Source organism: Gallus gallus, chromosome 1 (genome assembly GCF_016699485.2).
Source record: "Gallus gallus isolate bGalGal1 chromosome 1, bGalGal1.mat.broiler.GRCg7b, whole genome shotgun sequence".
In the NCBI taxonomy this organism is placed as follows: domain Eukaryota; kingdom Metazoa; phylum Chordata; class Aves; order Galliformes; family Phasianidae; genus Gallus; species Gallus gallus.
Genome location: NC_052532.1, coordinates 195,554,260 through 195,567,884, shown reverse-complemented (window position 1 = coordinate 195,567,884; position 13,625 = coordinate 195,554,260). Strand labels below are relative to the sequence as shown.

The 13,625-nt window shown below is 47.5% G+C and overlaps 1 protein-coding gene across 7 annotated transcripts in view; it reads right to left on the bottom strand.

The window, feature by feature from the left end:
* Positions 1-213: 213 nt before the first annotated feature.
* GDPD5 (glycerophosphodiester phosphodiesterase domain containing 5) overlaps positions 214-13,625 on the bottom strand; it is a 158,290-nt gene continuing 144,878 nt past the window's right edge. For 3 of the 7 annotated variants that reach the window (NM_001305150.2, XM_040700553.2, XM_040700560.2), the window contains exons 14-16: positions 11,082-11,164; positions 4,321-4,433; positions 214-2,909 (exon numbers count right to left, since the gene is read on the bottom strand). In NM_001305150.2, the coding sequence (NP_001292079.1) occupies positions 2,794-2,909; positions 4,321-4,433; positions 11,082-11,164 (312 nt within the window). In that variant the 3' untranslated portion in view covers positions 214-2,793. Of the gene's footprint in view, positions 2,910-4,320; positions 4,434-8,411; positions 8,427-10,428; positions 10,547-11,081; positions 11,165-13,625 lie in introns of those variants that run through there. The other 4 variants (XM_015280976.4, XM_015280978.4, XM_046942252.1 and 1 more) reach the window with 3 other exon arrangements.

Sequence of the window (13,625 nt, the reverse complement as noted above, 5' to 3'; positions counted from 1 at the left end):
GAACACCTCCAGGGACAGTGACCCTCCCACCTCCCTCGGCAGCTGTGCAGTGCATTACCACTCTTTCGGAGAAGAAACAGAAATTGTTCCTAATTTCCAACCTGAGGTCAGACCTTGAGGTTCTCCCGCAAAGCACAGAATGCAGAAACACGGAGATCAGTGCAAGAGGAGCGTTCTGCGAGCGAGCCCAAAACACACAACAAGATCACAGACTGGCAGGGGAATACTGACAGTTTATTTCACAGAGCATCGCAGAGTTCATTTTGGTCTAGCTCTATTTTCATCAAAAAAGTATATTCCCTTAAAAAAAAAAAAAAGTAGCAAATCTTCAGGACGATAACGGTAACAGTCGGTGCATTACGCATAGAGTTTGGGTCTCATCATAAAAAAAATGACTTGTGAAGACAGTGGCTCTTGGTTGGATTGCTTTTAACACTTCCAAGCTTTTAAGCACTTCACCTTTCAATAACGTCATCGCCGAGGATAATAACAGAACATGCAGGTGATTATCAACAGATGCCAGGATTCAACAACAGCTCTCACTGGCAATGACAATCCGCCAGGAACGCTTCAGTGCGGCGCCTCATTAAGGGAAGAAGCAACTTTTATCTCAAAAGCCTTCAAATCCACCAAAACCTTGTGATTCTGCAGGAAAAAAAAAAGTAACCACCCACCACGTTTCACAGACTCAAGAGAGTTGCATACAGAAGATCAGTATTTGAGGAGGATAAGAGGGAGCGTGGACTAGGGCCTCGTTCCATCTACATTCATGAAAACCCAAGGTAGATGCAGACAAATTGAAGTCTCAATTTGTGCTGCTTAGAAGGTGCGTACTAAAGCATCACAATTCAGATTTGCTTACTTGCGTTATTAACAGAGGTATGTTCCTTATGTCACTTTGGCATGCCTTCTTTTCCTTTGCACAAGCTGCAACGACCACTTCTGCACTCTAATTCTCATGCACCGAACCCAAGATTCTGAGGTTTCAATACGCTACTTCAGTACATTCAAGGTTCAAAACTTCAGTGCTGCCACGGCAAGGACGACCTGCTCGAGGCTGATTGCTGTGGCTTGCTTCTGGCTTTTGCAGGTTTGCTTTAGGAGTCCACCAGGAGGCACATCAGCATCCCCCAAACCTCCCTTCTTTTCTGCAAGGCGACTTCTCCCAGGGCTCAGCAAGCAGGCTCAGCGCAAAGCCTGAGCTTTGGGTCACATTTCCTCCACGGGAAACAACTCCTATGGTCTTGGCATTTCCAAGGTGGAACACACCAAGCTTCAAAGGAAGCTCGTGCTCAATGGGATTTCCCACTTTGCACGTTGTACCAACCGAGATCCGGTGAGGGAAGGAGTGACCCAACACCGGAAGGCCACAGGAACCGAGCCAAGAGCCATTCATGTCACTGTCAGCCTTCCAGCTGGATTCAGCTGCCTTGGGAACCAGATCCACACAAAGAGCACGGTGACCCAAAAACAGGCTCTGCCCGGCGAGACCTTGGAGACTGAGAGCAGGGAGCTGAGCATCCCAGCCCTGGGCTGTATCAGTGTGGGGACAAAACACAACCACCATCAGTGTGGCTTCTAAGCTTTATTTCATGCTTCTCTAAACCTCTGCTCTACGAGTTTGGTTTCAAGCCTTTTGCACTGGGTGTGTGCATCTGCTGCAAGACCGCTGCTCCTTTGGAGGATGCCAACATGCAGCTTTAAAGATGCTGGTTTTAAAGCAAGTAGGAAACACCTCCTTGCAGGAATAAATTACTGTCCTGGGCTACTTCAGCTTCCAAACTATTTACATCTCCTTCACCCAGGGGCATCTGTTGGGCACAGAGGGGCTCACACTGCTGCTCCTCCTCCTCCTGCATGGATGCAGCGAAGTAAGGAGCAACTGCAAGTGCAGGCACTTCAGCCAGATGGGAGCAGTGACAGTGCCCGTGGCATTGCTTTTTGCAAGCCATCCAGGAGCCCACCGGAGCCCAACTCATGGAGAAGATAGAAAAAGAACAACAAAATCAAAGCACTGCTGCCAGCAGAGGCCAATCTGCAGCTACCGCCCAGGATTCGCCTACAGACATTTCAAGAAGGCCATTTTTCTGTCGACATCCAAGTTTTGGGGATGGGGAATGGGACAGAGGGAACGTGCCCAAGTGTCTGAGCCAGTGCCACTCCTCCAGCTCTGAACTGCAACACGGAAGAGCAGAGCCATCTCCTGTCCAAGGAAAGCTTCTCTCCTCCAAGCAGCCTCCTGTTCAATTACAGCTAACACTTCATTGCCCAGGAAGGGAAAGGTGGAGGGGGGAGGGGGGAACAAAAATAAAACAGAAAAAAAAAAACAAACGACACTCCACGAGAACTTCACAACATACAGTTTAAACAATTCAGCTACACGGTCGATGCATCAAGGGAAGGAAGGGAGCAGGGTGGGGGGAACTGTCCCAAACTCCCCCCAGGGGGACTCAGGCTGTCACGTCAAGGTTCAAATAACTTCAGCCATAACGTAGAGGGTTTGATGAACACGGTATTTCCACTCATGCCCTGGAAAAAATTACACTCGAGGAAAAAAAAAAAAAAAAAAAGACAAAAAAAAAAAATTCAGATTTTCTACATATTTACAAAAAAAAAAGCCCCTCAATCTCAGAACCAGAGAGGTGGAGCAGCCACTGATGGTGGAATGGGAAGGGACCTCTGCCCGGCCAGCAGTTCCTCCAAGTTTCCCATCCCATGGCAAGCAGGAGAGCGCAGCTCTCGTTGCCAGAGCGCATGTGGGGTTGGCCACGCGTGGGGTTGGGCTGGAGCCCCTCAGTTCATCCGCAGCCTGGTGTCCCGATGATCCGTGGGGGTGACCATCTCGTTGGCGTAGCCATTTTCAGAGCACAGGGACAGCTCGTCTGTGGTCTCCACGCCGTTGTTGATCTCTGGGGAGGGTAAAGGAGGGGAGGACGTTGTCACAGCGGTGCAAGATACAGGAGACCCTCATGGATGAGCAGCCAGTAAAATCACAGTATCGCCTAGGTTGGGAAGGACCTTCAGCATGATCCAGTCCAACCACCAGCCTGACCTCCCAAATCCCATCACTAACCCACATCCCTTAGTGCCACATCCATGTCCCTTAAGTTCCACGAGGGATGGGGACTCTGCCACTTCCCTGGGCAGCCCACTGCAACTCTGGACCACCCTTACTGTGAAGAACTTCCTAACATCCAATCTGAATCTCTCCTGATGCAACTTGAGATTGAGATCCACCTTAACCTAAAGGGATTTCCCCTGCCTTCAGTAGCATTAACCCATTTAAAACCCAGTTATGAATTACCTCCAAACTGGAGCTCATCTCTAAATTTCAGACCCTGTACGCTCCATCACCATCAGAAGCAAAGCTGGACCCTGCCATACACGTGATGCTATGCCACAGGTTGAATTACTTACCTTTGCAAAAAGAAACATCTGAACTTCATCTCTACCCTGTTTGCTGTTCTGGACCTGGGAAGATTCCTGCAGTCACTGGTTTCGCTGCGGAACATCTACACCCACTGAAGTTTTAATCACATCCACCAACTCGAAGCGAAACCACTTGTTTCAGAGGCACAAAACGTTAATATGCACCCCTGACCTCAGAAGCTGCTTTGTTTCTAAGAGATTTCATGCCTAGAAAACAGTGGGGAGGCTTAATTTTCCTCCGACCAACTGCTTTCTTACTCCACGTTCCCTGGATTTACTCCTCATTTTGACCATCTCTGGAGGGCAGAATCAGGCCTGTTTCCCCACATTGAAATCTTTGAAGCATGAGTTGTCTTTGTACAATAAACCCTGATCCCTGCTGGAGCTCTGCAGCCTCTGATACGAGGAAAGAAAGCCAATAATAGAGCCCAAGGGCAGATTGTGGCCACATTCCTTCAAACGTGAGCATCTCAGCTTCACACACTGACTTCAGCCTCGTAAAGCTAAATGTTTCCTTCCTGGGAAACATTCCTGGGATCTTTCTTGGAGGTGGGCTTGGACAGACACACTAAGAGGAAGATGCTGCATGCCGACATGAAATCCCACAGCCATATGGGACTGATGAGCCAGAACCACATCCCAAAAGCGACCGTATCTCACAGCAGGGTCAGTCCAGCCATCCCATCCCACCAGTGGGAGATGACACCCATATCAGGATGTGGCACTGAGGGATATGGTCAGTGGGCATGGTGGGGGTGGCTCAGGATTGCACTTGGTGATCTTAGAGGGCTTTGCCAACCTCAGCGATGCTGAGACTCTATCTCCTCCATCAGCAGAGTGACAACTGGAGGATGAAGCAAAGAGCTTCGACTGACCAGCCCCGATCCATACCCGAGAAGATCAGCTTCTCCTTCATGATCTTGACATCCCGACTGGACCGGCGGACGGCAGCGCTGAGCATGATCTGCTCTGGGTTGTAGGTCCTGATGCTTCCTAAGCGCCACCTGCAAGAGAAGAAGGGGATATCAGGGGCTGGGTCTCCCCAACCCTGAGAGCATCCTCAAAGTGGCCACCAACACCGGGAAGATGCTCAACCAACACCCTCAATGCTTTCGTGCCCTTGTACCTACGCAACCCCGCATGGCAGGAGGATGTTCAGAGATGAGCATGTGGTCTTAGGGAGGGGACAAACATAAAAAGGAGTCATCTCTAAACTGCATTCAACATCCCAACCCCACTAATTTCAACAAGGACTGCAGATATCCAAAACCTCTCTGCACCACATCAGCTGGACAACTGCACTAAGGAGGTGAACTACTTTGACTCTTAGAGCGGCTACGAGGGAACAAAGGCTGAGCCAAGCGAATAAACTTCTTTTTCCTCGCTGCGTGTCAGGCTCACATTTGTAGGAGAAGAGAACTCAGAGAAAAATTCAGGTTTCAGACCCGAGACAGGCAGCAAAAAACCTCAGCATGAGATGCTCGGAAGGAAAGCACGAGCACTCTCACTGCAGGCAGATCATTATGTACAGTGCCCCCGAATGGAACTGATCCCAGGGCAGTTCCCTCCCCAGTTGCCAGGTCTTTGCCTTTAACCCAAAATGCACACCCTTTTCTTCTTTAGCTTCACCAAAAATTTCCATCACATGAATGACAACACAAAGCTGATGGGAACCTGGCTGCACAGTTACATCAGCCAGGCTTTTTGTTCTAAAAGTGCACATACATAAAATGCAACAACGGCAGCAAAGCTAAGAAGGGCTTTGCTTTTAAAGCTCTCTTTCACCCTGTGAGCATCCCTGTGACATAGATCCTCAAGGGAAATACAGGAATTGGAGGAAAATTTCCTTCAAATAAAGGGAAACTGGGGCTTAGTGGGTTTCACAGCCCCCAACCCACCGTTTTGTTCCACCTCCTGCACACAGAGGAAGGCTTTCAGCAATTCCCATTCTCCCTGCCAGAGTCAGGGATGCTACAAAGCTCTTGGGTAGGAAAAAAGCAGAGATTTAGGGCAGCCTATGGATTTTTTGATCTTCTGGCACCATCTAGCGGCGTACCCATAGAAGAAAAATGTGGTATTTCTATTTTATGTGTTTTTTTTCCTTTTTTCTTTTGGGTGGGGGCAAGTGACCACCGCCTGCTCTTACATTTCCAACCCTCTCCCCACCCCAGGAGCAGATTTGAGAAGCTCCACACCTCTCCAGTCTGGGCCCACAGCGTGGGCCTGAAACAACCACAGATGAGTTCCTGGTGTTGTTCCATTCAAAATAAAATGAAATAAAAGGAATCTATCTGGTGCTGATTTCCACGGTTTCCACTTTTTTTTTTTTTTTTTTCCCCCCAAATCCCAGTGGGTGACACCACACTGTCAGAGTATGGATGAAGACGGAGCTCTGCTACAGAGGGAGGATGGGGTGGGATGGGGTGGGATGGCCACAATGCACAGCTCATGGACCCACGGACAAAAGCGACCCAGAAGCAGCACGAGGAGGTGGAGAAGATATTAAAGCATAAAAAAAAACAAACCCCAAAAACGTGATTTTTCTTTTATCATCATCACCTAATCTGAGCTACTTTAGCTTGGAAGATGACCGTTTTTCCCTTATGGCCCCACGCAGGCAGATCCTGCTAAGATCAGTATGTGCACAGGGTCTCACGGGATAAGAAATTCCTTTATCAGGACCAAAACTCTTTGTCAGCATGATGGGTCTTCCCCGTGCCCACAACATTAGGCCGGGCTGCATGGCCAAGAGGCATTGTGATCCCTTGCTCACAGGTTCAAGACATCCCACAGAGGGCATAGGCCCCTTTAGGGCACAGAGCCCTGGACAGGATGCCCCAGCTCAAGCACTCTGACAGCTCCTGCAGTACTTCTCTGGGTAAAATTTGTGCACGCACCTGAGCTGAAGCACACTGACTGCAGGTGCCCTCTGACTTCTCTCCCCTAACATTCTGTGGCCCTTTTCTGTGCTGGTACACAGTGCATGTAGGTCCAGTCAGGACTTCCTGAGCATTCAAGAGGGAATTTCAGCTCCAGGTAAGAGGAGCAGAGCAGGGCACAGTAATGGGATGCATTTTCAAATGGAACGCACCCAAGGAGCAACATCAAAACCAGCCCAAATTTGCAAGGGTCATGCAATTACTCACTTAGCTTCTACAGCTGCTTGCAGCCCCATGCAAAGCAAACCAAGCTCCCAATACCACCCCCATTTTGAAATGCCCTCTTAGCAGAGGTGCCAACAGTCTATTTAACCACGATGCGACACCAACCAATGCTGCATGAAACATTTTCTGCTGAGCTCAATAGACTTAGGGTCACCAGGAAGCTTATTTTAATAGGAAATAACACCTCTCCTACCCCCTTGGACTCTGCTGTGACCGGTCACATGTGCAAAAAGGGCAGCCCAGAGCAGGGCTCGTTGTGTCAGACAGACAGCAGGTTGGTCGTGTTCTGGGAGGCATCAAAGCAGACCAGACGGACATGGGATAGCAACAGACTAAAAAATACTGGGACAACAACACAGAGACAGCACACACCATGTTAGGGCCATGACTGGGGTGCTTGGGTCAAGGAGAAATGGAAGGGAAAGGAGATGGGAGAGGACAGACTGGGGAGAAAACAGAGTTGGTTGGTACCAAGGTCATAAAATGGTAGTGAGCAAAGAGCCAAGCCAGCCACAACCTCACAGTCCCCATCCTGCTATTCATAGGATCGTACAAAGACTTGGGTTGGAAGAGACCCCCAAGGATCACCAAGTTCCAACCCCCCTGCCACAGGGAGGGCCACCAACCTCCAGATCTGGTACTAGACCAAGTTGCCCAGGGCACCATGCAACCTGGCCTTGAGCACCTCCATTGCTCTTGTCTAAAGCCTGACCAACTCCTCCACGCCTCTCTCTTCTCCCCGCCCACATGAAAAATGCCAGAGAGCAATGGAGAGTTGAAAGGAGGAGAACACTCAACCTCCTTGGCCCCATAGCCGGTCCCGTTTTGGTGAGGTGAGGTGAGGATGGAACACTGCAATTCCAAGTACCTGGTGGAGCAGGTGATGCTTCCAGATGGCCAACCCCAACCCCAAAGGTGGTGGGTAGGGGAAGAGGGAGGCTGAGCACACACAGGGAGGAGCCAGTCCTCAATAATGCAACCCCACGGTGCCAAGCAGAAGGAATGGAGAAGGTAACGTGGAGAGTCTGGTCTGAGTATGGACATGGTACAGGCTTTACTGCAGAAAGGTGACAGTGCTTCCCTCCAGTGGGATGAGAACTACCACTGAGAAAACAGTCAATGCAAGGAGAAATTTGGGTTGTCAATTTATGGCACTTCAAATCCAAAATCCCAGGCTCATTCCATTCCTGGGTACACTGCTGTTTTTACTTTCAGACTGTATTTCCAGTTTCATAGTAGAGTAACTGGGAAACGCCTCGAAAGCTCCCACGAGTGCAGCGGTAGTTGAGCCAAACCTGTTCAGCTCTTAGCCCTATTAATTAACTCCCAGATGGAGAACTGATACTTGATATAATTGAACAGGTTACATTTTCATCTTATTCAGAATTAGCCAGCTTAGAAGAGGTTGGTCCCCCCCAAAAAACTCTGGTAAATGCAGGAAGGGGGCATTTTGTAGGGAAATCATTTCCACGGAGAAAGCATCATCTCCATGGGGAACTGCCCAGTTTCAACACGCTGCAGGACCTCAGAACAGGGCTGTTTTAAAGGGCAGCAACTTCAATTTTTGTGACAAAAGGTCAGATTGCCTTCAAAGCATCCACCAGCTTCAGCATCAGGCTCCCGTGGTGCTCATGGCTATGGACCATGCAGTGTTCTGACTCTTATGGTCCCCCTGTGAAGCCAGATGTTTGAAAGCATCATGGAAAAGCTGCGTCCCGCACTTTCTATCTGCAGTGAAGCCGTAGCAGAGAGGGAGAAAGAAAGAGAGAAAGGAAGGCTGAATGAAAAAGAGAAAGAGGAGGAAAGCACCAGAATTACCTGATCATGTGATAGCTGTGAGATGCCAGAATGCAGCAGAGAGAGAAAGAGGAGGAACATGCACAACAGTCAGAGCAGTAAGAAAATAAACAAGGCAAAGAGGCAAAAAAGATTGGTTAGAAGTCATCACAGTTGGTATTTCCCTCCTGGAGAGCCTGCCACGATCCTGTTCCCAGAGCTGAAGTAGAAGAGCAGGAGCAACCCCTGCCCTATGGAGGAGAGACAAGCCATGCGGAGGAGAGAGACAAGCACATCGAAGCGGTGCCTCTGGTCCCACCCACCCCCTTGTCCTTGCGTGGAGGAAGCAGCCCTGTTTTGCCCCAAAAAGGACTTCAGTAAAAAATACACACACATACACAAAAAAAAAAAAAAAAAAAAAAAACAAACCAAAACAAAAAAACCAACAACAACAAAAAAAAACAACAACCAAAAACAACTAAAACAAAAACACATGACGTATTGAAGGCCAAATGTCAAGCCCCACTTCCTGGAGCTGCATTGCGTCAGCAGGGAGTCGTTAGGCAATTGTGCTGAGACTCGTTTTTGGCACAGACTCGGTGCTGATTCCCATTCTTCTGCGTGGGGAAGCAGCCGTGAAGAGCAGGGAAATGGGCGTCTCCTAAGTGGGATGCACAGAGCAGGAGCTCTCAGGAGGGCAAGTCTTTTGCTGTAGGAAATCCAACTTCTGATGCTGGAGTTATTCTCCTTCCTTCCACTGACTTGGGGTTGAGCTGTCCCAAGGGAGAGAAATCCCACAATCCTTCCACCCCTCACCCTGATTCTTCTCTCCCTACTCCACCAAACTACCTCCAAGCTGGAAAAACATCATGGGGAGAGGAGGAGTCCATACATCAGAATGCCCACACAGCAGACCTATAGCCTGCAGTATGACTTAGTTTAACCCTTTTGGATGTGGTCTTCTGGGTATGATAGAGCAATCCTGCCAAACCAGCTTTGGGAGATGATGCAAAACTCTTCAAATGGTGATGGGTCAGTGGTTGGACTGGATGATCTTAGAGGTCTTTTCCAACCTTAATGATTCTATGAAGTATTTCACTGCCATGGCCTTTAAATTCTGCTCTTGACAGAAGAGCGTTAAGGAGCTCAGTCCCTGCCTTCAGCCTCCTCAGTGCATTTCTGTACCTGACTGAGAAATAAAGGTCTGAAGAACAGGGAAATATTTTATTAAACCCACGGATAAATCTGAGGGAGTAGAGGAAGCTTCCAGACAACACAGCCACAACATCTATCTGGAGGAAAGGTTTAATTGGCTGCAATTTGAATCACCAGACTTCTGAGCAAAATAATAAACACATTGGTAAATCTCATTTAGGTCACTGGTTTTGTTAAGTGTGGGTAAATCGAATCTGAGAGGGGTTTGAATCTGCTTCTCATTCTGTTAAGCTGTGCTGGAATGGGTGACCTACTGGGCACTGATCTACCAGCCTGGGACTGTGAGAGTTGCAAATTTGGAAGGACATAATTATCAACAGACCCAACATATGGCCTGAAGTCAAACCCATAGCAGGTGTTGGCAGGAGCAATAGCCTGATGTAAGATGGTGAAAAATGCCCAGGTAATTATCTGACCTGGGGAGGGAAAGGACTGCTGCAAGCAGATGATCTGGGGCAGCATGACAGTAAAATCACCGGCTCATAAAGCTGACGGAAATGAAATTGCTACTCCTAACACAAAGGCATTTTGGAGAACAAGAAAGAAGGAAAGCACAAGCCTCTTGCTGCCTCTAGTATAGTGCTTTGTGCATGCTAAAGCAGATGAGATTACAAAGCCAGGCAAAGAGAGAGGTGCAATTTCAAAATGACATTCTCCCGGGGGAAGACTGCTGCTTCTCGCTGGAGGAAGAGCATTTCTCCTCCCGAGCTCGTGCTTTCCCGGAGAGGGTTATTTCAGTGTCATCACTGACAGCTAAAGTGCCTCTCAGGAGAGCAGGCACATCACCGGGAGAACACCGCCATTTCCTCCCTTATAATCAAGAGGGTGGTTCGGCCAACTCTACCATTAGCAAGTTGATTTATCTCCTACTGATTCATCAGTGTCTTAAGCTTGTCCTGCTCCCAGGCTCTCTGCTCCATGTCTGTGTGCACGGTCCTAGAGGCTTCTGCTTCCACGTTTTCCTTGAAAAAAGGGGGATTTTTTTTCTCAATGCATCCAGTTGGGCAACTGATTGCATCTGCTAAGCTGCAACAGTTTTGCATCGCTTACATCTCTCTCTTCATCCTAATGGAAACCAACTAATTTTAGAAAAACTAAAAGACAACCCTGCTGTAAAAACTGTAACTGTGGAAACTCAAACTATTTCCTCACCTTTTTATACAGCATTTAAACTTCTTAAAGTCCATTTCCCCAGAAACACTTGAGGTTTCTCTCCCACGCACGTTTATGAGAAGAGCAAGGAGTCTGCCATTCCTGCTGTGAGATCTCTTATTCTTCTTAAAAGCACTGACTTCGTCAAATTCAAACGTCATCTCAGAAGTGGAATTAATCACTGTTTGCAGTCTTTGTAGGTATTTTTAATCAGTTTTCCTGCTATGGCAATCCAATATGGTGTTTGAGGAGCACCACAGTCCTCCCTTTCATCCCCACCCCACACTCTCAATGAAAACACACACCACAGATACACGAGAGTTGAGCCACAACGATGCTACTTACTTCTGGAATATAAAAACTCCTACAATTATGATAAATGAAATGAGATCAGATGTGATCCAGATTAGGCGGTACTCGTCTGGAGGCTGGAAGACAAAGAAGAGGAGCAGATCTTAAAGCTGTGTATGCGCACAGGGAGACCACACATTGCTGAAGTTACCACCAGGGCAGAAAGAAAAGCACGGAGCTGCAGGGGTCACAAATAAATCATGCTTATGACATTTCTAATGTTAGCCTGTCACTTGAGATGGCATTGTCGGGAAGCAATCAGGAAGAGCTTTAAGCTTTAAGCACTTTGCAGGTGCTGATGTTTTCTCAGAGCTTTGTGGGCTGGAAGTTCCCTATCTCAGCTGTACCTCAAGGTGAGGTGAGAGGCGCTTTGGAAATCCAAGCCTGTGGGAAAACAAAAACACATGCATGCTGTCCATGAGACAAGCAAGTTCCATTCTGAGTGCTACTGTTAGCTGTTTAGAGTAGCCTCTGTACTATAAGCACATAGGTCTTGATTTCTGTCCTTTAAGGCACAGGCAACTCTTGCTACATTTGCTGGTCTAAGTAATAGTTATTAATAATCAACTCCTGATGATGCTCAGAAGATACTCACCCATGACGGCCACCAGCAATAGCCAACAAACTTCTGCTTGGCCTGCCCAATCCTGAAGAACACAGTCCCAACCAAGGAAAAGGCTGCTGACTTACTACCAGACCAGACACAGGCATCCCAACAGCCAATGCCATTAATGCAGACAAATAATATTTAATTAGAGAAATAGAACACAGTGCAGAAAGAGGAGTTCATGCAACAGTAGGGTGACATAGGTAAAACCACTTGGGAACCACCCAATGTTGCTACTTCTGTCTCCCAGAATAGAATAATCAGTTTTTCTGGTCACTGCCTCTTTGTGTGTCTCAATTTATCCTGCAGGAAGAGCAGGGCAATGCTTTAATTAGCTAACACTTCTGATAGACATTTCATCCTTTACTTTCAAACTTAATTACAGAAAAGAGACATTTGACGGCATGTTGGTACTGCAATAAGACCTGTCTAATTTTCTGCATTTATTAAGACCAACAGGCACAAAAGTGCCATTTTCCTGATTGGAGAATGCTATCATAGATGTTTTGAATGAAAACTCAGGAGGCTTCTAGGTCTGAAGAAAATCTACACATCTAAGTTTTTCACTTATCCAAATCAGTATTCCACAACAACACCCAAAATATGAAGTTCTCCAGCAGGGAGAAAAGTTGTATTTCCCATGATATATCCCAAGGAATAGGCAGACATAAACAGAACTTTCTGAGCAAACTCTAGCACTTCATATTGATGATGGAAAAAAAGTAATCCATAATGCCCATAAAATCCCACAGAAAGCTCAGAGTTAGCAAAGATTTTATGAGCACAAAAACTGGAATCCAGAGAGCAACTCAAAGCTTTCAGGGAGAATCTCAGAACTGCAGGCAGGGCAGGAGCACCACACTGGGCACTTGTGTTAAGGACACCAAGTTGGGGTCAGAAGCCCAACCCAAGCTTTCCATTTCCAAAGCCCTCCTCTATGGGATGTTGTGTTGGAATTCCAGCAGATGGGAGATCCCTAGGAGGAAGGCTCCAAGCATCATCTGCTTTTCATAGCTGACAATGAGGATTTTGGAGTAAAAAGCTGCCAGTGATGTACCCAAAACTCCTGCCAACTGCAGGGCAAGACAGATGTTTGCAGCAGCAGAATTCAGACAGTGATAATTTCTGATGCCAACAGATCAGTCTGTTGACCACTTTCAGTTTTCCAGCTTCAGCTCACACCAGTGCAAATTTGTGTTGTCAGATACAAGCAGTAGGTTAAGCTAAGACCAATGACACTCACAGATGCATAGATGTTCATTCATCCAGGCAGTAGTCTGGAGGTCCTACCTCCAACTGAAGATGCAGATAACACCTGCTGAATTCCCCCTTGTGGTCATCTTATTTCCCCTTTCCCAATGGGATGTCCCAGAGCAGTGGCAAAACAGCTGCCTCCTGTCCTACCCCCATCAAAATCTGTTACTAAAAAATGGCCCCATGCCATCCATGTACACCTCTGCAGCTGAGCTTGTTTGGGGAATACTATGATGCAACTATTTTCCCTCCACTCCAGTGTGAATGTTTCTTTTTGGTTCAAAGACCCAAAGTGCTAGCAGAGCTTTCAGAGGGTTTACTGCCTATGTGATGGGTAAGGTCTCTGTTCCTAGTATGGCAGTGGAGTAGCCAGAGGTAAAATCTGTCCTCATTTGGTATTAAAACCAGACAAAACTCCTGCAACTCTAGTAGCTGCTCAACAGGTCTGGAAAGGTGTTTTTACTTTGAAGGAATATGGAAAAGTTGGGTGGGTGAGACATGCAATACAATCTCCAAGGTCCCCAAATGCTGCATGGGGAGAGACCTGAAAGAAGAGATTGTGCAAGAGGCCGTGTTAGACATACAGAGGGTGAAAACACTCCAGGTCAATGGCACATTGAACCCAAACATCCTTGGAGAACACCACTAGTGATGTGGATGCAGCGAACAACCTCCAA